General features: G+C 41.5%; 1 protein-coding gene across 1 annotated transcript in view; it reads left to right on the top strand.

The window, feature by feature from the left end:
* MAP3K5 (mitogen-activated protein kinase kinase kinase 5) overlaps positions 1-25,781 on the top strand; it is a 170,038-nt gene that overhangs the window by 130,382 nt on the left and 13,875 nt on the right. Inside the window, exons 19-26 of the mRNA XM_005859126.2 lie at positions 512-617; positions 5,252-5,409; positions 8,351-8,528; positions 9,291-9,311; positions 10,426-10,603; positions 10,694-10,862; positions 16,750-16,935; positions 20,892-20,997. Of these exons, the coding sequence (XP_005859188.1) occupies positions 512-617; positions 5,252-5,409; positions 8,351-8,528; positions 9,291-9,311; positions 10,426-10,603; positions 10,694-10,862; positions 16,750-16,935; positions 20,892-20,997 (1,102 nt within the window). The remainder of the gene's footprint in view (positions 1-511; positions 618-5,251; positions 5,410-8,350; positions 8,529-9,290; positions 9,312-10,425; positions 10,604-10,693; positions 10,863-16,749; positions 16,936-20,891; positions 20,998-25,781) is intronic.

Here is a 25,781-nt window from a genome sequence, read left to right as displayed (position 1 = left end):
GGCGCCCCAACTCCCCAATCAGCCCTGCTCTGAGCCTGACCAGGGGCTGCACCTAGGGATTGGGCCTGCCCTCTGCCATCCGGGAGCAGGCCTAAGCCAGCAGGTCATTATCTCCCGAGGGGTCCCAGACTGCAAGAGGGCACAGGCCAGGCTGAGGGACCCCCTCTCCCCCCCGAGTGCACAAATTTTTGTGCACCGGGCCTCTAGTATATAGATAATTGAACTTGTTATACATGTACCATGCATAGGCAACCCCTGCCATCTGTAAACTGTAGCAAGCTCTAACTAACCATGTTTGACCTTGTGACCCAAGTGGCAATTGTGGACAACTGATAACATATAAACAAAAATGGTGTCAAGAATTTCTTGTTGAGATTAACTATTAATGAAGAATACAGAATTAGTGTCCTTGTTTGCTCTAAGGACACCTTTTCTTGTTGGATTTGCAAGCCAACAATACACAGGATTGGAAGAAATGTAATGTTTTTTATTAAAGTCCTCTCTTTTCTAGGGTGACAATGTGTTGATTAATACCTATAGTGGTGTTCTCAAGATCTCTGACTTCGGCACATCAAAGAGGCTTGCTGGCATAAACCCAAGCACTGAAACTTTTACTGGTATGTTTTTGCAATGATGATACAGATCTTATGTAATTAAAGAAATAATTGCTGCGTTTGAACATAATGTAAGAGATAAATTTAGTTGTTCTCACAAATATTAATGTTGATATCTTTTGATGATTACTGAAAAATGATATACAGAAGTTAATCTGACCCTTTTCTCATCTTAAATTTATATGACCTATTCAATCTCCTTGCTTGATGCTACTGAAGATTTTTTTTTTAACTCTTCATTTGTTTGTTTTTCTTTTCATGTCATTACTTCTCTCCTGTTTGGCCTACAATCAATATAATCCTGACAAGATTTTTTTAAAACATTTTTCAGCCTAACCTCTCTGTGATTCTTACTCATACCTTAATCACTTCCCATGTGGACTATGAATTCCCTCTTTTCTAATCTGTTTACTCCCTGTGATGCATTCCCCTGCTCACAACATAAATAACTGCAGGATTTCAGTCCCTTTCAATCCTGAAAGAGGAAGTGACTCACCAACTCAGAAGTGGGATGGGGAGAGAGCTTTCCTCAGAGGTTAGGCAATGCAACCACTGAGCTGCCTCTAGAGCAAAGTCCTGGGAGGGAGGAGACACAGGGGTTCTAAAAAGGCAACAGTGGCCAAGAGGAAACTGAGGCTCAGAGAGATTCATGACTACCCAGCAGTCACCGGGAGGGCATCCGAAACTTCAGCCCTACTCTCCATTCCAAGCTCTTAGCACTCCATTCTGCTATTTCTCAGGAAGTATTATTATTAGAGAAAGATTTAGGAGGGAAAAAAGATAATGAATTAAGCAAAATGGCCAGATGTCCCCATTTCTTAGTTCTGTGAGGTAGGTGGTAGTACCTCCATTTTGCAGATGAGGAAATTGAGAGAAAAGGGACATCAAAGTCACAACAGTTTATAAATGATAAGGTCAGATTTTTTTTTTTTATCTACCCTTTGCTCTCTGCTTTGGCCTTCTTGCGTCAGTCAGTATTTCTCTCCACCTTGCTGAAGTATCTATTCTGGAAGCCTGGAAGGGGGAAAAGAGAGAAATTCCATATGCTTTCTCCTCAGAACACCCCATCAGCGACACCTCTGGCCTGGTTCCTGCTCTCACAGCAATGGGAATTTCAGGGTAAAGAGTTAAACACATTTAGAATGCATTTTCTTTTCTTTTCTTTTTTTTCAAAATAGGTTCTAATTTATTAGTAATTTCAGATGTCTTTATGTTTCTTTTCTCATTCTGTATCAGTTTGGCAAGAGACATTTTAAATGCTTCCAAGACTCAGTAACTTCTGAGAGGAAAATCCCTACTTTCAGACACTTTATTTGGGCGAGATGTTACTTGAATATCTCCTGATAATCTTGAAAACATTTTTTGTTAGTTCTCGAAGGAGTTCTAGTAAAGTGGTCATCCAGGGCCCTGTGCTTGTACTTCTCTCAGTGGCCTCACGTGGAGACACGTATGATTAATGTGCTGAGTCTGTCTCCAGCGCTGGTCAGGAGGGCCTGGGTGTGCGGACCTGGATTCTCGGCCATAGGCCTTGGAACTAGCCACGTCCCCGGCGCTTAGTCAGCCTCTGATGAACTGCGCTGAAAGACCTCGGTCCATTTCACTGCCTGGTCATGTGATGAGAGGGAAGGCAGCAGCGACCACCATCTATAGAGTGTATACCCAACTGTGCTAAGTGCTTTATATATGTTATTTCACTGAAATTCATATATCAGCCCTAATCCTTAGGTATCATTATCCCAGTTTAGGGTGCGAAAATGAAGGTTCAAGGAGGTTAAGTAGCTTGCCCAAGGTCACAAAGCTAACCAGTCATAGAGCTACGCTTCAAACCAGACGTAACATGCCGAATGGAATTAACTTCTCCCCAGACCTGTTCCACCCACACTTTTCCCCATCGCAGTTAATGGCCACTCCAAACTTAGAATTATCCGTGGCGCTTCTCTTTTCTCACACTCCCACCCAATCCATCAGGGAAACCTATTGGCTCTACCTTCAAAGTGTGTCCAAAATTGGAACAGTTCCTCACTGCCTCCACTGCTACCACCCGCGTTTCTCACCTGCGTTACCTCAATAACCTCTTCTCCCTGCCTCCTCTCTTGCCCCCTATGTCCATTCTCAACCTCAGCCCTATCACTCAGAGACCGCAGTGGCTTGCTACTTCTTTCACAGCAAACAAACGCTGAAGTCCTTACAATGGTGGACAATTTGGAATTCGTCACCATTTAGACCTCATTTCCTGCTCTTCCCCCCTTGCTCACTCTGTCCCAGAAACTTAGGCCTTCCTGCCTTTCCTTCATCACGCTGCAGGGACTTTGCACAAGCTTTTCCTGCTGCTACAACACTCTTCTCCCAGCCATCTGCATGGCGGAGTCCCTCTCCTCCTTCAGGTCTTACCTCAGATGTCATCTCGGTGAGCCCCTCCCTATTTGCATGGCAGCCCTCCCTGGTCACATCTGCTACCCTTTTCTTACTCTTGTTTTTTTTGGGGGGGCGTTTGTCATGATACATAACTTTCTAATATACTATACAACTTACTTGTTTATTATGCTGTAGTTTATTGTCTGTCTCCCACTGCAAAAACGTCAGCTCCACAAGCACAGAGATTTCTGTCTGTTTATTCTGCAGCTATATTCTAAATGCTTAGAACAGTGCCCGGCCCATGGTAGGCCCTTAATATGGAACTGCTGGACATATGAATGAATGGACACAGTGTGATGTCAAAATTGAAGCTTGTAGCTACTAAGCTGTAGTGGCTCCCCAGACTGGCTTGCAGCTTCGTTATCCAGCTCTGTAAATCTCTTTATATAAAATATTATGTGTCATGTGTTTGTGGAGTGAAGGGAACAGATATGAACACATGACCAAACCTGTTTTTATTGCCACTTGCTCAATGAGGGATAATTAAACACAATTGGCAGGTAGCGCTCTTTGAAATATCTGATGAATAAAAACATTGCATAATTTATTATTAAGATATTACTTGAATTGTCCAATTCTTTTCAATTCATATACTGTTGATCAGTTGTGATGCCTACTCCGATATTAAAACAACTCAAATTCTCTCAGTAATTCTATTTGAGACCCAGAGACAACAGAAAGGAGCAGTAGGCTTCAACACATATTTTTTAAAGACCACTTGATTTAATTTACATCATAAAACACGATCACTTTGGGGGCAGCTATAAATGAAGATAAATCACAGTACTTTTCTCCCAAGCATAGGTGACTTGAGGAGTGTGGTGGCCTGATCCTTGGCCAGGTGAAATGCTTCTGTCCAGGAATTTTGCTGATTTAAGCTGAGAGCAGACATGTGCAGGTGTATGTGAACATGAACTTGAGCTACTGCTACGTAATGATGAAGTCTGGAGGATAAACCTGCCAAGATAACAATACTAAATTAATTGACAAAATTAATAGACTTTATTTATTTTTATGACAACAGCCAGCTTCTAGCTCATGACAGTAGCTTTCATAGGAACAACTTAGAGGAATTTTGCATAGCAGTTTTCACCTACAAATCATGCACAAGGCATTTGTAAAAGGTGGTGTCTGTATTTATCAAAATGTCTATCATTGGTTATGAATCAGAAAAGACTGAAGTAGCACTTTTGGCAAATGCCTCAAGATTTGAAATAATTCAAGATGGCATCGTGGAGGAGTTCCTATTTGCTGATTATACCATTTGTATGAATATATCAGAAGCAGGGGATGTGGCAATAATCTGTTTCTCTTCCCACTCTGTCCTCATTGCTCGACTTCGGGGAATCACTGCAGCAGGCGTTAGAAACACAAATCCAGCCTCTCACTTGAGCCAAGGATACAACTGCAGTTGAGTGTTTATCAGAGACATACCAGACCACAACTAGAAACACGGGATCTTGGCTCCCCACTTAATTCTCTTTCCATCATATTGCATTCTTCAACTCTCTGATTCTTTATATAAAATATCCTCTCTTTTTTTTCATTTTATTCTTCACTCTGTACCTGGTGATTTGTCTGTACTGATGGCTCATGGCCTGTCTTTGACCTGTTAAACCCATTATTCCATGGACCACAGGCACATAGCAGAAGTCGTAAATATTTGATTTATAGATTTACATTATTTTTGACAATACCTTTTAGAATCTGCATGCTTGAATGATTTAGAAATAAGAATGAAAACAGAAGAACTAAGCATTCAAATCAGGAATTGAGAAATATAAATCTAAGGAAATTGATGAATGACCTAGACTTTTCTTGGAAAAGATTAGAAGTATTCATAATGAGAGTTTTCACGTGCTTCAAAAACTGATTTTAGAAAACGTGTATTGGTGTATTCTCTGTTGTTCTCAAATGACCAGTTGTTAGAAGTTTCTAAGAGGTCCTAATGAAATAATGCCTTAATTATACTATTTAAGAAATGAGAACGTATCTGTTCATATCCAGGTAATATTGGTAAACTATTTTCACCTCGCTAATAAAATCCATTATAAAAACTGCTATTTTCTCTTGTATTTCATAGCAGAGAAAAACTGGCATTCAAAAAGGATGCAGTATGAAGACCTGAATCATACTGTTAAAGTGTCTTATTTACGTAGAGGAATTGAAACTGTCATTAGATGTTCTCTTTTGAAGTAGGATTGTGTTTGTGCTCTTCCCAGGTACCCTTCAGTACATGGCACCAGAAATAATAGACAAAGGACCCAGAGGCTATGGGAAAGCAGCAGACATTTGGTCCTTGGGTTGTACCATCATCGAAATGGCCACAGGGAAACCACCCTTTTATGAACTGGGAGAACCACAAGCAGCAATGTTCAAGGTCACATTTTGTATATCTTAAATATCTTAAAAAACCAGTGGGTAAAACTGGTGGCTGTTCCGTGTGTGCATGCCATCTGCTTTTAGCCAGAAGGCAAGGAGCCTAAGTGAGCACCGTCTGAGAGCATATTATAGTTCAAGATGATTCACTCCCCTCAGTCGGTGCCTCATAAGAGGCTCTCCCCACCTTTGTTTTCTCAGCTATAAAGCGGCATGCAGTGTAACTTCCATTGACCACGTTTTCACAGTGCAGTGTAAAGAACACACCACTCCATGGAAGATGGTGTAAGCTCTTTGGGAAACACAGGTTAAAAAGCTTCCATGGAGGTAGATATAAGAACATTTTTTATCTATTTAAGTATTAAACCAAATAAATATTTTCCTTTACTTTATTATAAGAGTTTGACATCTCCATTTAAAAAAGGCATGGTTTTGCTATTTTAAGTACACATCTTATTCTCATACTAGAGGCCCGGTGCATGAAATTTGTGCATGGGAGTGGGGGGGTCCCTCAGCCAAGCCTGCACTCTCTCGCAATCCAGGACCCCTCAGGGGATGTCCGACTGCCGGTTTAGGCCCACGGGATCAGGCCTAAACAGGCAGTCAGAAATCCCTCTCACAATCTAGGACTGATGGCTCCTAACCACTCTGCCTGCCTGCCTGATCACCCCTAACTGCCTTTGCCTCAACCCTGCTGCCACAGCTTCGTCTAGAAGGTCATTCAGCTGTCCAGTCTAATTAGCATATTATGCTTTTATTATTATAGACTAGAGGCCTGATGCATGAAATTCGTGCAAGAGTAGGACTTCCTTCCCTCTGGCACCTGGGACCTGGGCTTCCCTCCAGCTGCCAGGACCCGGGCTTCCCTCACAGTGGGAGGCTCCACCCACCCACCACAGCCTGCTGTCCAGTGGCCTGGGCCTCCCTCTGTGGGGCGATCTTGGGGCGATGGCCGGGCCCCTGACTAATTGCATCGCACCCACCTTGGCTGGCCTGGCGCCAATGGGTGTCATAACATGGTCCTGGATGGTCATTTTGCTCTTTGGCCATTCGGTCGATTTGCATATTATGCTTTTATTATATAGGATACTTACTCTTCTAGTCTCTTAATTTGCCCATTAGTAACTCTTTTGGGAGTGGGAAGCAGCCCAAATAGGGAGCATCTGATATCAAAATAGAGCTGAGAGAGCCCTAGGCTGTAGCTTCCAAATCTGGAGACTGGGCAAAGCAGTGACCTGTGGCTGAGTCCCTGAAGTTCTCACCTGCTACACCACCACGCCAGAGTGAAGTTTAAACTGAGAACTTGGCCTGGCCGGCATGGCTCAGTGGTTGAGTGTCGACCTATGAACCAGGAGGTCAGGGTTCAATTCCCTGTCAGGGTACATGCCTGGGTTTTGGGCTCGATCCCCAGTAGGGGGTATGCAGCAGGCAGTTGATCAATGATTCTCTCTCATCATTGATGTTTCTCTCTCTCTCCCTCTTCCTTCTTCTCTGAAATCAATAAAAATATATTTTAAAAAACAAAAATTAAAAATAAAATAAACTGAGAACTGTTTCCTGAGACGGAAAGCTCACATTCTTCTGTTCTCTAAGGAAGAAGGCTTTTGATAACTTATTTTTTTCCCCTGCCTCTGACCATGTCTCTAGCACTTTTTCCATTGCTGAAGAGCCTCTCAGGAGAGGCCCTGTGTTACATACCTTCTGCTTCTGTACCAAGCTTGGTTTACTTTGAGCTTGAAGATGATGTGATGGGATACTGCTGATACAGAAATGAGTAGTGTAACCAAGCCTGAAGAGTGTTGAGAGCTTCCTTTTTTGACATGAATGAATGTCTTTCTCTTCTTGGCCAATCTCTGAAGTTTTTACCAATGTTTAGGACTTCACTCTGAAATGCTGCTGTTACCGTCAGTGAATGGATCATAATACAATGTGCTTTAGATGAGATAGCGTAGACTCTGACACTGATTTACAATGTTTAAATCCAGGCTCCAACACAGTCAAGCTAGTTGATGACTTTGAGAAAATTACTTAACCTTCTTGTACCTCAGTTTCTGCATCTCTAAATTGGGAATAAATTTAGTACCTATCTAGTAGAGGTTTTTTGAGGAGTATATGAGATAATATGGTGCAAAGCACTTAGAATAGTAAAGGCTATATAAATATTACAAACAATTACATATTACCTATGTAATAATACACTTATATAAACTATCTAACATAAAAGATTTCCTTAGAAAATTTTCTCTACTAAATACACGAAAACATTGAAAAACATTTTTTAGAATGGCAGCAACGAAAAGAAAGCTGAATTGCTATAAAAATTCTATTTTATTTAAAGTATTTTTAAATATCCTTTAATGTAGGCAGTTTGAGACGGGAGAAATATTCATAAATTATGGAGTAGAGGAAAGAACACAAATTTTAAGCCAAACACATTAAGGTTCAAATCCCGGATTTGCCTTTTTATAACCATACAGTGTGACCCCTCTGAGCCTCATTTTCCTCATTGGTGCAACAAGTATAATAATATTCAATCCACTGGGTTGTTGGGAGGATTCATGAGATTCATTGAATGAAAATGGAAAAAGCCAAGCACAGTGCCTGGCACATCACTATCATGACCAGCACAAGGGTCCAATTAAAAACATCCTTTCTTCTTGCTGGTGTGCGAATGTGTCCTCAAGCCTTGAGGACTGAATTGCTACTTTATAGTGCTGTTTAGTGTCTTACGCTAATCACTCTGCCTTTGTCATTGATAAAGTTGCAAAAGCACTCTGGAAACTTTCTATAGCCTACAGAAAAAGTATCCTACCTCCCTTTGAGAAAATCCATGAGTTCGTAGTATATGATAAAGGATTTTGTTACAGTAGGAGACCCAGTTATGATGCCGGGAGCTCATGGGATGAGATGTCACTCAGAAGCCCCATTGTGCTGTTTCTTAGGTGGGAATGTTTAAAGTCCACCCGGAGATCCCGGAGTCCATGTCAGCGGAGGCCAAGGCATTCATATTGAAGTGTTTTGAACCAGACCCTGACAAGAGAGCCTGTGCTAACGACTTGCTTATTGATGAGTTCTTAAAAGTTTCAAGCAAAAAGAAAAAGACACAGCCTAAGCTTTCAGGTATGTGGTTGCATTGAAGGAGATACAGTTCAGAGTCCCTGAATCCTAAGCTTTTAAGATGGACGGTTTTTCCAGAAGCAAGCTAATCTGTCTGTAGATGTCCCTGGAAATTGCTGGAAACACTGGCAGTGTTCTCAGGCACCCAGTTTCAGTATCGGGAAGCTGTGTCACCATCACCCTCACAAACGCCAGGACCTCATGCATAATAGTGTTTCATCATTCGGTTAGTAGGTATTTTTACTGTGTCAGTATCTACAGCATTCTAGCATTGCGGATCCAAAGGTTAAAGTGGAAAAAGGGTGAAATACAGCCTTTTAGAGCTGAAACTCCAAATTACAACTAATGGGTCACAGGGCTATTATTGAGCTGAGCTGTTGCATTTTCAGTCTTTCTAGATAATATGTTATTTTCATTTTAGGCAGTAGAAAATACTTATTGCTTCTTAGAGAATATCTGAGTAATTAACTCCTCTCCCCGCCCCCCCAAAAAAAGAAGCATTGCCAGTTATAAGTAAAACAGCAGTGTAAAAATGTTAATTGCATTTTTGCAAGGATTTCCATAACTCATTTCTGAGAGAAAAAAAAACAAGTAAATGATCTATTTGTTGTTGGTGTTTTGGTGTTTCTATGGGATGAGGGTAGGCAGCTTGAAAGCTTGGAAAGGGCATTGCTTCCCACATCAAGTCCTCACTTTTTGTTGGCTCCTCAGTTTAACAACAACCCCAATGTGCGTTTATGTTGTTCTTTGCTTTTCTTCCCACAGCTCTTTCACCTGGATCAAATGGTGAGTTTATCGTTATATTTTCCATTGAGCTGAAGCTGGGTGGGTCATGTGATCAGCTCCTCAAATAAACTCCTCCTCCTCTCCCTGCTTTCAGGGGCGGCTGCTGGTACGAGGGATGTGTGCAGCTGCAAGCCCGGCGGGGCTCACTCTGTCAAAACCCCTCACCTTTCTCTTTCATGAGGGAAGCTTCAGTTGTTCCTCCCTAAATGCATGAGGGTGTTTATATTTTTGAAATCTTCAATTTGAGTGGAGTCCACGCTTTCTTAGCTTGGAGCAAGTTGGCCATAGAATCATAGTATCTGAGAACTGGGAAAGAGATCATCTAGTCCCGTGGTCGGCAAACTGCGGCTTGCGAGCCACACGCGGCTCTTTGGCCCCTTGAGTGTGGCTCTTCCTAAGCCTTAGGAGTACCCTAATTAAGTTAATAACGATGTACCTACCTATATAGTTTAAGTTTAAAAAATTTGGCTCTCAAAAGAAATTTCAGTCGTACTGTTGATATTTGGCTCTGTTGACTAATGAGTTTGCCGACCACTGCTCTAGTCCATTGGTTTCTGAAATTTGTGTTTAGCAGTGAACCCTTTTTTACGTGAATCCTCAGGCAGAGCCCTGATGTATAAGGCTCACAGAGCATATTTGTTTTAGGTAAAACAGGGTTGGAACCTGTGTTCTAGAATCATAGAATCCTACTTACTCACCCCATCCAAGGCAGCCCCAAGGTGCTAAGGTGGACCCTTACACCTCTGAGGAACATGGTTTAAAACTTAGGGATCTTGTCCTTTACTCTATAGAATAAACAGACCTAAAAATGACCTTCCTGAAATCTGACAAGTGGACAGTAAAGACAGAGGGATTGGAACCCAAGGCGTGCTGGGTCTGATGCTTCCTCCACAGTTTCATGCTCCTGAGATCTTCCTGACAGGGCCCATGAGGCCGCTTCCTCACCGACCCCTCCTGCGGGGGTCATATATTGAGCCTGGGAGCAATCCGAATATCATGACCAGACTCTTAGGTTGGAACGGGACCCTTCACAGCTAAGACTGCTCTCGTTCAGTAGGCATTGCAGTATGCGTACATTTTCCCAGCGTTAATTCTGTTCCCCTCCTACAAGCAGAATACCTTAGGAGCATATCCTTGCCAGTCCCTGTCCTGGTGGAGGACACGAGCAGCAGCAGTGAGTACGGCTCAGTTTCCCCCGACACGGAGCTCAAGGTGGACCCCTTCTCTTTCAAAACAAGAGCCAAATCCTGCGGAGAAAAGGATGTGAAAGGAATGCGGACCCTCTTTTTGGGGTAAAGACCTGACTTACTTTGGGGGAAGGAAGCGTGTGGTGTATCACCTTATAAAGGAAAGTGTGATTTGTGCTGTGTGAATTATTGCAGCATTCCAGATGAGAATTTTGAAGATCACAGTGCTCCTCCTTCTCCCGAGGAAAAGGACTCCGGGTTCTTTATGTTGCGGAAGGACAGCGAGAGGCGGGCCACCCTTTACCGGATCCTGAAGGAAGACCAAGACAAAGTTGTGAGAAACTTAATGGAATCTTTGGCTCAGGTAAAACCTTTCATGGATGCTTCATGTTTTCAGAGTTTACATATTTTAACTGTCAAAACCAGTGGGCCGTCTGGTGTGGCTCCGTGGTTGAGCGTCGACCTATGAACCAGTAGGTCACAGTTCGATTCCTGGTCAGGGCACATGTCCAGGTTGTGGTCTTGATCCTTAGTAGGGGGCATGTAGGAGGCAGCCAATCAGTTATTCTCTCTTGCCATTGATGTTTCTATTTCTCTTACTCACTCTAAGTCAAATGCAAAGTTTTCCTGTTGGTGAAGTTCCCACTAGTCCCTACCAGCCTCTTTTACCCTTCATTTATTCATATATTCAACCAATCAATACACACACATTGAGCAACGTGAATTGCTCATTCTGACTGTAGCTCACAACTGCCTCTCAGTCACTCCTCTAAGCATGTAGGAAACATTGCAGATGCAGCAGAGGTGGAGGGGCTGCGTTCAGGTGGCAGGCGATGGGCAATAACCAGTCAATTACATAGTGGGCAAGGGGCTATTGTGCTATGAAAAAACAAATCTGGCCAGTCCAACTCTGGTTCCCTCATGTATTTGTTCGCTGGGGTTGCCATAACAGATACCATAGACTGCGCAGCTTAAACGCCGGGAACTTACTTCTCACGGTTCTGGAGGCTGGAAGTCTCAGAGCAAGGTGTCGCCAGGTTTGGTTTCTCCCGAGGCTGCTCTCCTTGGCCTGCAGGTGGTGCCTTCTCGCTGTGTCCTCATTGGCCTTTTCTCTGTGCACTCCTGGTGTGTCTTCCTCTCCTTATAAAAACATGAGTCCAATTGGGGTAGGGTCCCACCCTTGTGATCTCATTTAACCTTAATTACTTCCTAAACCCTATCTCCAAACACAAAGGCTAGGGCTTCAGCATATGAATTCAGGCAGGGAAGGACACAGTTCAGTCCATGACACCTGGGACTTTGTTCCCTGGGATTCTGCTTACAGATACGAGTAGGAACCCCAGGCCTTCTGTCTCCTGTGGCTACAACCTGTCCTGCCCGATCTGTGTGGACTGCATATACCTTCTTCCCTCCCGTCTGTCCTGGGAAAACAGCTGCAAAAAGCATGGAGGAGGAAGAGTTGGTCATGTGTTTAGTTTCTCAGTCTAACAATTTACATTGTTCTCAGTTTGGATTGGGGTGTATGTGGAGCCAGGTGCCCACAAGTGCTCTTACTCTGTGGCTACAACCTGTCCTGCCCGATCTGTGTGGACTGCATATACCTTCTTCCCTCCCGTCTGTCCTGGGAAAACAGCTGCAAAAAGCATGGAGGAGGAAGAGTTGGTCATGTGTTTAGTTTCTCAGTCTAACAATTTACATTGTTCTCAGTTTGGATTGGGGTGTATGTGGAACCAGGTGCCCACAAGTGCTCTTACTTCCCTTCTCTCTCTCTCTCTCTCTCTCTCTACCAATAAAAACATATCCTCAAGTAAGGATTAAATAAAAAAGAGTAAATATGTATTTAAATATATTGGGTGGGCAAAAGTAGGTTTACAGTTGCTCATATGGAAAATAGAGTAATACAATAATTAATAAATAATACAAGAATAAACTGTTTTGAATACTCACAACTGTAAACCTACTTTTGCCTCACCCTGTATAGTAGCATATGTAATTAAATATATAGTTATAATGTGTAATAATAATAAATATTGTAAATATAAGAAATTTTAAACATATAATAATAGCAAGCAATTTCTATGAGCCAGCTATCGTTCTTGGTATTTCATAGGTATTTGCTCATTTAATCCCCATGAGAATAGTGCTATATAAATAGTTCTGTTAGCATCCTCACTTTGCACAGAGGAGGTGAGTACACTTGCCTGGGCCATGCAGGCCTAAGTGACAGAGCCAGGCAGTCTGGCTCCCAGGTCTGTGCTCTTAACCACCACACTGCTCTCCTTCCTGGGATGACAGATGGTGACAAGGGATGGAAGAAACATAAAGCAGGGGAGGGGGTGGCATTTGGGGTGAGGGGACAGAAAAATCATTGTGGAGTGAAGGTTCTCCTGTGGCCATTAGTGAAGAAACCTGTTTTAGGCCAGAAACACAGAACTCAGGGATTGTTTAAATCTCATGTTCATCCCCAAAGGGTGTGCTGTTCCAGTACAGAAAATGTCTGGTTTTTTGGTGTTTTTCTTTGTCTCTCCACTGGATCATGGGTCCATCGGGGCAGAGACAACCTTGATCACTGTCATTGTCCCACCTCTCAGCCCAGAGCTTAGCAAGAAACTCCACTTCCATGACTTTGCTGAAATTCTTAAATTTTTATGTTGGTTAATCCTCTCCAATGTTTTGTGATTTCCTAGTTTCAAGCCCACTTGAATGTTCTCTATAAAAAGACACATGAAAGAAACCTTATTAAAAGAAGCCATTAGAGGGCATGCCTTGGTGCACCAATAGGAGGGACCAGTGAAGACCAGAAACTGCTGGTCAGAATCACATGCTAAATCCAGAATCAAGTAATAGTGAGGGTCCTGCTGACTGTACTGCTGAGGCGACTGTGAATCCACCTGATGGTCTAGTGGCAGAGCAGGTCCTGACCCAGCTAATTGGGCAGAAGAATGTAACGATCGAGAGCTTGGGCTCAGCCACAACTTACCTCAGAACTAGTTCCACCATTTGTTGGACTCAAGGGTCCCGGGTTTGATTCCGGTCAAGGGCATGTGCCTTGGTTGCGGGCACATCCCCAGTGGGGAGTGTGCAGGAGGCAGCTGATTGATGTTTCTCTCTCATTGATGTTTCTAGCTCTCTATCCCTCTCCATTCTCTGTAAAATCAATAAAATATATTTTAAAAAAATAAAATAAATAAAGGCTGTGTGATTTAGACAAGTTATTTAACTTCTCTGAGGCTGAATTTTTATGTTGGTTAATCCTCTCCAATGTTTTGTGACTTCCTAGTTTTTTAAGCCCACTTGAATGTTCTCTATAAAAGGACACATGAAAGTAAACCTTATTAAAAGAAGCCATTAGAGGGCATGATTTGGTGCACCAATAGGAGGGACCAGTGAAGACCAGAAACTGCTGGTCAGAATCACAAGCTAAATCCAGAATCAAGTAATAGTGAGGGTCCTGCTGACTGTACTGCTGAGGTGACTGTGAATCCACCTGATGGTCTAGTGGCAGAGCAGGTCCTGACCCAGCTAATTGGGCAGAAGAATGTAACGATCGAGAGCTTGGGCTCAGCCACAACTTACCTCAGAACTAGTTCCACCACTTAAAGGCTGTGTCGGACTCAGGGGTCCCAGGTTTGATTCCGGTCAAGGGCATGTGCCTTGGTTGCGGGCACATCCCCAGTGGGGAGTGTGCAGGAGGCAGCTGATTGATGTTTCTCTCTCATTGATGTTTCTAGCTCTCTATCCCTCTCCATTCTCTGTAAAAAATCAATAAAATATATTTAAAAAATAAAATAAATAAAGGCTGTGTGATTTAGGCAAGTTATTTAACTTCTCTGAGGCTAAATTTCCTCACCTATAAAAGAGGAAATGCTATAAAGAATAACTAAGCCCTGGCCGGTTTTGCTCAGTGGATAGAGCGTCGGCCTGTGGACTGAAGGGTCCCGGGTTCAATTGATCCCCAGTAGAGAGAGTGAAGGAGGCAGCCAATCAATGATTCTCATCATTGATGTTTCTCTCTCTCTCCTTCTCCCTTCCTTTCTGAAATCAGTAAAAATGTATTAACAACAACAACAAAAAAGAATAAGATCATGAGCAATTGAGATCATAGAAAATGTTCCACAGATGTTAGCTATTATTATTGTCATCATCAAACAGGCTAATAACAATATTTAATATCTTTCAATGTTTTTCTACAACCAGATAGAAACAATTCTTTCCACTGTATTACATATTTCTAGGTACATCTTTACATTTGAGCCTACCCTTTATAACAAGACTGAAATGTAGATGGCGGTCAGGTCCTCAAATCAGCCCACGAAAGGCCCTTCAATCTGTAGCATCTTCTGAAGTCCACTCATCATTTTTAAGGAAGTTTAAAGGATAAAGAATAGAGAGCACCTTTGCAAAAGATTCTGTGATGATACCAGGAATGCTTAGGAAAAGGCACCCTGTCAGGTGCTACCTTCTGATGGCGAATCAGGTGTTACCCGAGAACTAAGATGCTCATTCGTGAAGGCACAGTAGTGACTGCACACAGAGACAGGAGTTAAAGCAGAAACAACGATTGTGTAAGTGGCTGAAATACGCTAGAGAGACTACATGTCCTGAAGTAGACAGCGTTCCTTTGTAGGACAGTGGCACTCACATCCAAAACCCAGAAGCAACATGTTTTTCTGTTGTGAAAACAATGCTAATGTCAAAGAAATGTTTGCTATTTAAACTGGTGCCAAACATTAACTGATTTTTCACTAAGCTAAGCTTCCAATTCCTGAATAAGTCACATTTTTCTTCTTGAACATGTTTTCATGTTATTATGATATTTCCTGTGAATGTTTACTTTGGGTGTAATTTAGTTCGTGGTAAGAAAATAAACAGTTTATAATTGTTCCCAGTCTCATTTTAAAATATTACCTTAATGACAGCCTTCAGGATTTTCAATATAATCTTTTCTCATGCAAACATCAATATGAGAGAGAGCTTCCAGATGAGAATGTATTGAGAGGAAGAGCTTCCATTTTCGTAGAACCCTAGATATTGTGATTTTTCACAATCCAGTTGAGGCATTTAATTTTAATGATTTAGTAACAAAATGTATAATGTGAGATAGACATGAGCATTATAAAAATCCTGTTTATTTTTTTAAAAAACATTTTTATTTATTTTAGAGAGGAAGGGACAGGGAGGGAGAGAGAGAAACATCAATGATGAGAAAGAATCATTGATTGGCTGCCTCCTGCACACCCCCCCCACTGGGGATCAAGCCCACAACCCAGGCATGTGCCCCTGACTGGAATCAAACCCAGGACCCTTCAGTCCATAGGCTGACACTCCATCCACTGAGCCATATTGGCCAGGGCAATCCTGTTGTTTCTTAAAGTTAAAAAGAGAATAAATAACATCCTACTATGTTACCTTTAAGGAAGCAATGTTGCTTGAGCAAGTAAAAAGAAATTCAGCTTGAGAGAGGGAATTTTTAAAATTGTATTTTATTTTTAACATATAAAATATTCAGTTGGTCAATTCTTGTAAGTAATTGCTTTGTTGATGGGTAGGAATTGTTTCAAGGACAGAGTTTGAAGCCAGCCCCTTTCAGTTGCAAGGAACTGACATGGTTCAAGGGCAGTTGAAGTACTGGGGACATGTAGATAGACACATAGCAATGAGAGAAGGGGACTCTGAAGGAGTCCAACCAGAGTGCCCAGCCAAGCCTAGAGTGTGAGTCCAAGGACTTCAAGTTCCAGGAGTTTGTACATCTCTTCCTGGCCTGGTGGTTATGGGCACTTTTGGTGTGCCATTTCTGTTTGTGTCCACTTCTCTCCCTATCCATTGCTCTGGCTTCCTTCCTTATGACTAGATGTACTCTCGCCCCTGTTTTATGACTTCTCTCTCTGGACAGACTTTGAGCTTGGGGTCCTATGGCTTATTGCTTGAATCTCTCCTTAGTTCCTGATTAAAATTTCTGAGAGTAAGAGTCTTACTGCCTCTGCCTGTCCCTGTTTGGGCAAAGCTTTGTGTATCTGACTGTATCACGGCTATTGGCTAACGTATGGGGTAGGTACCCTTCTTCCCAAAGCCTGATTATTTCTTGGAAAGGACAGGAGGAGGGGAAGGAGCCATATTGTTCAAATATGGTCTTTTTTCCTTAGACAGACCATTTGGCAGTCCAGTCCTTCCCCGCAGGGGCTGTGAGCATGGCAGGCCCACGTTCCTAAGTCCACTGACCGACTGACAAGTTAACTGGCTTTTATTCACAGGGGCCCGAAGAACCTAAACTAAAGTGGGAGCACATCACAACCCTCATCACAAGCCTCAGAGAATTTGTGAGATCCACCGACCGAAAAATCATAGCCACCACCCTGTCAAAGCTGAAGTTAGAGCTGGACTTCGACAGCCACGGCATCAGTCAGGTCCAGGTGGTGCTCTTCAGCTTTCAAGATGCTGTAAGTATGAATTTTTGCCAATGTTTTTCCACAGACTCTGGCTAAAATTAGTCAGAAAAATAGGGTGAAACTTAAGTTCTCTTGCCTTTCTTTCTTTAATGATTTCAATGAATTCTCTTCTCTTTGGATAAGTGTGAGATGGTTGCCCTTTTGAGTGCTGTGTGAGATTTGTGTTTTCTATGTTTGCATCCCCCAGAGTTAAATATACATAAAATTGTACACCATGTAAAATAGCAAAACTCATAAACATCTCCATGGCTGAACTTTGCTCTTATGAAATCATGTAGTGGGTCACTGTTTTGGTGACTTGAGCAACAGAACACACTTGAGTCATGCATGCTCTCATTCCGTATGAGAGGTGCCATCTAGTGGACATTGAGAAAATGACCGTACAGATTGGAATGGCCACTAAATAAAACCAATAATCCCCCACCCCACCCCACCTCAGTTACTAGTAAACATGTTTGTTTAATAAATATTCACTTTTTTTCTAGCCAGCAATATACTTCAGAGCCCAGGGCATCACTGAAGGAAAATTAATACACATGATCTAATGAGACATGGCTGAGGGTTCCTCTCTCTCAAACAGTTGCTATGCAACACAAGCTAGTCCATCTTCCAAAAGCCTGATTCAAAACCATATGCTATTCTTGAATGAGACTTATCTGTGGAGCTCTGTACCAAAAAAGCCTGGAGCTATTCCTAGAAGGCCCTTACAGGGTACAGATTTAAATAAGAGAGTTCTTGACACTGTCTGTGGTATGAATATAGAAGCACTTTGCATAATTTTATTTAAGTTCAAAAAATTAATTCATCCCTAATGTATTTATTGCTCTTATGTAGAAACTAAAGGCCCAATGCATAAAATTCATGCAAGAGTAGGCCTTCCTTCCCCCGGCTGCGTGAGATTTGTGTTTTCTATGTTTGCATCCCCCAGAGTTAAATATACATAAAATTGTACACCATGTAAAATAGCAAAACTCATAAACATCTCCATGGCTGAACTTTGCTCTTATGAAATCATGTAGTGGGTCACTGTTTTGGTGACTTGAGCAACAGAACACACTTGAGTCATGCATGCTCTCATTCCGTATGAGAGGTGCCATCTAGTGGACATTGAGAAAATGACCGTACAGATTGGAATGGCCACTAAATAAAACCAATAATCCCCCACCCCACCCCACCTCAGTTACTAGTAAACATGTTTGTTTAATAAATATTCACTTTTTTTCTAGCCAGCAATATACTTCAGAGCCCAGGGCATCACTGAAGGAAAATTAATACACATGATCTAATGAGACATGGCTGAGGGTTCCTCTCTCTCAAACAGTTGCTATGCAACACAAGCTAGTCCATCTTCCAAAAGCCTGATTCAAAACCATATGCTATTCTTGAATGAGACTTATCTGTGGATCTCTGTACCAAAAAAGCCTGAAGCTATTCCTAGAAGGCCCTTACAGGGTACAGATTTAAATAAGAGAGTTCTTGACACTGTCTGTGGTATGAATATAGAAGCACTTTGCATAATTTTATTTAAGTTCAAAAAATTAATTCATCCCTAATGTATTTATTGCTCTTATGTAGAAACTAAAGGCCCAATGCATAAAATTCATGCAAGAGTAGGCCTTCCTTCCCCCGACTGCTGGCACTGGCTTCCCTCTGGCACCCGGGACCCAGGCTTCCCTCACAGCCCCAGCTTCATCTGGAAGGTTGTCCAGAAGGATGTCAAGTCTAATTAGCATATTATGCTTTTATTATTATAGATTATCTTGACAATTATAATTGGAGCATCAAATGATTCCTGATTTAAAACCAAATTATAATCCTTCAGCATCCACTGATGTTCTCTGAGACTGTGTAAACCACCTCATCTTTGGGCTATATTGTGGGTGGGGACAAGGCTCCTGACATGATTGAGGTCATGAAAGCAATTGGCAAAGCCTAACATTAACATTCAGTGTTAAAGGCACACTTACACTGCAAGTAGGGAAACCCAACCATCTGGGAATAGAATAAAATAATTCAGTGAATTTGCACTTGCCCACACATGTGGCTTTCAGCCTGGAGGATGAAAAGCAAATTGGCTTGTAGAATTCAGATTGAGAGTGCTTTAGTTATCACACACACACACACACACACACATACACACACACCACCCTGTTCACTCATTGTCCAGAATGGGAATAACCTGGAGAATGGGCCCTGTGTAATGTACTGTTTAATGAAAAACTAGGAGGAGCAAGTCATGGTCATAGTGGCTCTCTCTTCCATCTTCTGTGTGTGACTCTTGGGAGAAATATTCTAGTTTACCAGGTGTTATACCCAATGCTAAATCAAAAAAGCAGGAAACTCCTTTAAGAAATGAAGGTGGTGGGACAGACTCATTTTGATAGGTTTTGCTAGGGCAAGTGAGAACCAAGCCCTGACTCATTTTCTTGGGAGTAACTACTATGAGGAACTCCTCCGACCCACTCCCCTCTAACTGAGAGATTTTGATGAAGATGGAGCAAGGGAAAGAATAAGCAACTGGAACTCCAGCTTTTATAAAGTGCAGGATTGCAGCGAGGTCACCTCCCCAGCTGCCTCTAAGATCTCTAGTCAGAGACTTGTTAGAAAAGTAGCCTCTTTTCTTAGAGGCCAGTGTCAACCAATAATTAGTAGAGTTAATCCACATTTTAAATAAGCGATAAAGGTTATTTTTAAAAGGTAATGCATATGGTTTAAGCATACAGTGGAATATTGTTTACCCTTAAAAAGGAAGTTCTCACATATTACACTAAGTGAAATAAGCCAGTCACAAAAATACTGTATGATTCCACTTACATGAGTTACCTAGAGTAGTCATATTCATGGAGACAGGAAGTACAGTGGCGGCTGCCAGGGGCTGTGGGGAGAGGGCAATGTGGAGTCATTGTTAATAGGTACAGAGTTTCCATTTTGCAAGATGAAAAGAGTTCTGGAGATGAACAGTAGTGATGGTAACACAACTGTGTCAGTATCCTTAATGCCATTGAACCAAACACTTAGAAATGGTTAAGATGGTAAATTTTATGTTATGTTTATCTTACATAATTTTTTAAAAGAAAGGTAATGTATATATCTATTTCAGTGTCTATTTAAATGTGTGAGCCCGGCCGGCGTGGCTCGGGGGTTGAGCATCGACCTATGCACCAGGAGGTCAAGGTTCGATTCTCGCTCAGGGCATGTGCTTGAGTAGTGGGCTCGATTCCCAGGAGGCGTGCAGGAGGCAGCCAATCAATGATTCTCTCTCATCATTGATGTTTCTATCTCTATCTCCTGCTCCCTTCCTCTCTGAAATCAATAAAAATACATTTTAAAAAAATAAAGAAATGTGTGAAGTATTACTTACTCAGTTTAAAAAGGTGCCCTCACAACAGAGAGCTTTAATGTGAACAGCTTTTCTGGAGTGTTGTAACAGATTATTCTCATTTGCAGAGATGTAAGGAACTGTGGGAAGGAAACCAAGGCACGCACTGTGGCAAATGTGCAGGTAGCACATACACGCTCACTTCTCCCCTCCACCTGCTTTTTCAGGGCACCAGAGCATGGCGAAGCACTTGGTTGGATTAAACAGCAGGATCATAACATTTAAGAAAAGTGCTTATTTTTAAAAAGCCCCTCAGACTCTTTTTCCCCCTAATCTCCTCCAACATCCATCTGCAGACGTCATGAAAGGTGAAAACTGCACGTTCTCTGTTCTAACAGAGCACCCTTCTCGTTTAACCAGACTGCCTTTCATTTAAATAATGTATCTCATTTGCTTACATGGGGTTCACTGAACTTTAAATGGAAGTGGCAGTTTTTCACGTGACATAAATTATTCACAACTCAAGGTGAAGAGTCCTTTTTGTTATTTTGTTGATAAGTCCAAATGCTTGCATCAGCTAGGTTATTTGCAATTAAGAGTTAATCAAAGTGTCACTCTCTTTCTCCAGGTGAATAAAGTTCTTCGGAACCATAACATCAAGCCACACTGGATGTTTGCCCTGGACAGTATCATCCGGAAGGCAGTGCAGACAGCCATTACCATTCTGGTTCCAGGTCAGAAATACTTAATGACTCTGTAAATATTTGGTGTTTGATGTTTTATATTACTGTTCATCTATCATTTATGGTGTCTCCTTCCTGCGTTTAAGACCAGGCTAACCAGGTTAGCCTTCTTTTTTATTAATCTTCTCAGTCAGCAAATGGCAGTTATTTAGGGCATGCAGTCTGAGCCGTGGTCCAGCAAGCAGAATGTTTACTGCGAGAGAGGAAGACTTGCTGCCTTGTCTTTAAAGAGCATGTTTGGATATGAAGAGAAAGAAAACTATACAAGTGACCCAAATACATGTGCATTTCAATATGCAGGTATCTGTGCTCAGAAAACACATCAGCACATTCCTGTGTCATCTTTACCAGGTTCCCAAACCTGCCGTTGCCTTGAATGATACAAAAAGTCCTTTGGGATTACAGCTTTCAGGGCTCCTCCCAGGCTGAGTTGAGACTCTCCTGGAGAGAAAGCCCAGCAATCTGATTGTAATCCAATTCCCAGGTCATTTTGGCACGCAGCCAGGTTTGGAAAGTGCTGGTCTATGTTTGCAGTGAGATACGAAAGGGCCAATGTTGAGAGAGGTGTGTGTTCACACTCTAAGGCAAACTTCCAAAGGGTTTTGATAGTCTACGCAATAATAAAAGATTTTAAGCAAAGCTCTTTCCCTGTGTGAGTGTGTGTGCATAGATAGATTTTAGATACATAAATTGGAAGCATGTTCTATTGTACAATTTATACATATATTTTAAAGCATTCCAAAGTAGAAATTTTAAAAGGTAAATATAAACTATTTTAAAGTTTAGGTTATTTGTAAATGGTTCTGTGAATTTTTAAGTCACCATTCATACTTCCAAGTTGTGGAAGTTCCTCTCTTCTCTCTGAATGCCTGTTTGACTTGAGAGTAAGGGCACCAGTGTCGATCTTTATATTAAACATTAGTAAACATTAATTTCTTTCTTTCTTATGTAAGAAATGTCCCTCATACCTTGGCATCCTTGCACCTTTGTATTCTCCAGGTCTCAGACTCCTGATCTACCACAAAGTTTAAATTAGGCTCTTTGTTATTCTCTCTCCTTGGAAATGTTTTTCCCCCCATTTGTGACATTTGCCACAATCAGAAGCTACTTTATTTTCTTGTCTATTGGCTGATTCCCTCACCAGAGAGCAACAGTGTCTATTTTATTCTATTCTGTGCTGAGCATATTGTCTAGCACAGTGTCTGGAAAGCTGGAGACCCCTGAAAAATATTGCTTGAAACAATAAGTAAATGAGTTTCACATGATTATAACAAACTAGAGGCCTGATGCATGAAAATTCATGCAAGAGTAGACCTTCCTTCCCCCGGCTGCCGGGACCCGGGCTGGCTTCCCTCTGGCCTCGGCTTCGTCAGGAAGGACATCCAGAGAATGACGTCCAGAAGGATGTCTGGTCTAATTAGCATATTACCCTTTTATTATTATAGAATAAAAATATTACATAAAGAAAAAATCCAGCGAGGTTTTGAAACACATGACTAGTAGTTGGATGTGAACCTAAGGAATGTAAAACTAATGTAAACCTAATGTAATGCTCTAAGGAAGTTAACATATATTTATATTTAAATGATTGAATTGGAATAAACTTGGATGTGGGGGATGTACTATAAAGGAATTACATACTCAAAAGTACAAGGGGTGAAAGGGAATAGGCATGTATCAGTAAAAGGGGTACATATAGGCCACGAGTGAAATGCACTAGTAACATAAATTAAGAATGCCCTGTCCTAACCGGTTTGGCTCAGTGGATAGAGCATTGGCCTGCGGGCTGAAGGGTCCCAGGTTCAGTTCCAGTCAAGGGCACGTACCTTGGTTGCGGGCACATCCCCAGTGGGGGGTGTGCAGGAGGCAGCTGATGGATGTTTCTCTCTCATTGATGTTTCTGACTCTCTATCCCTCTCCCTTCCTCTCCGTAAAATATCAATAAAATATATATTTAAAAAAAGAATGCCCTGCCCGGCCAGGTGTTACTCAGCAGTCAACCCAGGAACCAAGAGGTTCCAGGTTCAATTCTCAGTCAGGGTACATGCCCGGGTTGTTAGCTCAATCCCAGAAGGGGGCATGTAGGAGGCAGCCCATCAATGATTCTCATCATTGATGTTTCTATCCCTCTCTCCCTCTCCCTTCCTCTCTCTGAAATATATATATATATATATATATACACACACACATATATATATATCTTTTTTAAAAAAACAACAAAAACACAAAACCAACAATGCCCAAATGAGGACAGGACAGATAGATTATACTTGGGAATAATTTAAATATCATATAAAGGATCTGTTCATCTGATTTTAACAAAAAAACACTTTCTTTTAAAATGGATTACCTAAATTTAATGGACTGTATCCTGGAACTGAAAAAGAACGTCAGTGTAAAGCCAGTGGAATCTCAATGAGGTCCGTAGTTTGGCTAATAGAATTGTGCCAATGTTAGTTTCATCCTTTTGACACATATAGCGATATAAGATGTATGAGCAGGGTGGAAGGTATATGGGAATTCTTTGACTTATCTTTGCAACTGTTCTGTAAGTCTAAAATTCTTCCAAAACAGGAAGTTTATAAAGCACACTGATTACCGCACTAAAGGTGAAATGCAGTTACGTTTAGGGAAGGGATAGGGTGAGTGCAGAGAGGCCTGTCTCCTCCCATGGGTGTCCCAGTGATGGGCACTGCTTTACCCAACCCATGTGTGGAACAAGGCACTTCCTTTGTGAAAAGCGTTTACTAAGGAAAGTGATTTGTCTTTCCACTGTGAAACTGGTGTCTTTGAGGCCCCTGGGAGTCTCAGATGACAATTGAATTACTGCTTGAAAGGACTTTTATAAAGTGGAAATTTTAGAGGAGAATTCCATAGAGAAAGTATTTTTTATATTCCTCGCAGGATAGGTGAAGACAATGTGTACTGTATACTACCTACCATTATGCAATTGATGGGTCTGTATGACAAGATGAACTGGTTTTAAGCATTGACAGTTCCATCAAATTTCTAAATGTCCCTATTTTGTTATACAGTTAAGATTCAAAGGAGCTACATTAAAAATGCCTGTCTTCATATTCTCCTGATAAAAATTCCTTTTAGGTGACAAATTACTATAATTAACCTACCAAAATTTGAAAGGCATGCTAAACAAAACAACAGATTTAAAAGTATGCCATCATGAGCACATACATGTGCAGAGGACCCAGATCTTGGTTTCAAAACACCATTTCTTTAATAAAAGGAATCAGAGCTTCTTGGAGAAATGTTTGATTCTAGGCCTGGAGTGAGGGAAATACAAGATGAATCTGGAACATCTTATGATGTAAGGAAGTGCCCCCAAAAGGATGGATGGAGGCTTATTGAAAGGACGCCGGAAAACAGCTTGAGGTGTTCCCAGAAGTCTAAGCCAGAGCAATTTGAGCAATAAAATAAAATGCATTGTATTATAGCCCATAGAATAAACTAAATATCCATGAGTCCATACTGCTATAAGTAACTGAATCAATCTATAAATATATGGTGAAGGGCCAAGTCTTTGTTTTAGTAGAGTTTCAATTATAAGAATAGAAGGAATTGAGGGAAATAGAAAATTAGGCAAACACCACAGTAATAATGATTGGAGGCAAGAGCCATTCATGGCTGCTAAGATCAGGAGGCAAAAGAGTGATGAGAAACAGGATATTTGAACGATCTCAGAGTATATCTCCCCACAAGATGTTTACTAATTACAAAGGGAAAACAGTGACTTTACAGTGGAGGAACCTGGCAGACACCTTCTTTACGAAACGATCCAGGTAAACATCATAATAGTAAGATACATCAGCATCGTGTAGCTCCTGATGTGATGCGCTTGGCCCAGCTTCGCCTTTGTGCTATTCTTGCCAAAAATGCATAGCCTCAACCTAATCATGACAAGACATTGGTGAACTGAAAATGACATAGTGCAAAATAACTGGCCATACTCCTGGTAAGTGTGGAGGTCATGGGAGAAAAAGAAATAGGAGGTATCTGTCACAGATTGGAAGAGACTGCGGAAACGTGAGCACTAAATGCAGTGTGGGATCTTGGATCAGAAAAAGGACATCAGTGGGAAAACTGGTGAAGTTCAAATAAGGTCTGTAGATTAGTTCATAGTATTGTATCAATGTTAATTTCCTGGTTTTGGTGATAGCATCAAAGCTATGTTAGATGTCAGGTTAGGGCAAGCTGCTAAAGGGGATATGGGAGGTTTCTGTACTATTTTTGCAACTTTTTGATATTCTTGACTACTTCAAAATCAAAAGTAAAAAAATAAAAAAGTGCTCAATCTTCTTTCTTCCAAAAAGAGCACACGGAACAGAGAGTACGGTGCAAGCTCCTTAAGAGGTTTTTCTCAGGCTGTTTTCTCACATGTCCTCAAGAATCAGCCATTAGGTGACAGGCAACATCAAGTACAGGCTGCTGGTGGTGACCAGATGGAGAAATGCTGGTGTGGAGACCATGTTGGCAGTGCTTAGGCAGAGAGAACTGATAATGTAGGCATACTTCCTATATTAACAATAATTTTTAAACCTGCTGAAACACTTTATGTTACTACCAGTTGTTAAACTGAATCAGTCATGTGACCCATGTCCACATGAATGTAAACCGACCAGCATTCTATACCATATGAGGATCTTAATGTAGGTATCATACCCTGTGCACTGACAAGTATTATGATTTTATTTGGCATCAAAAATACCCTGTGTTAAAGCAGGTTGGTCTAATTATTTTCCTCTGGGAAAACACCAGTT

This window comes from Myotis brandtii, unplaced genomic scaffold (assembly GCF_000412655.1).
Source record: "Myotis brandtii unplaced genomic scaffold, ASM41265v1 scaffold123, whole genome shotgun sequence".
NCBI classification, from domain to species: Eukaryota; Metazoa; Chordata; class Mammalia; order Chiroptera; family Vespertilionidae; genus Myotis; species Myotis brandtii.
Note: the sequence above shows the minus strand (reverse complement) of the source record. Positions and strands in the feature narration are given on the sequence as shown.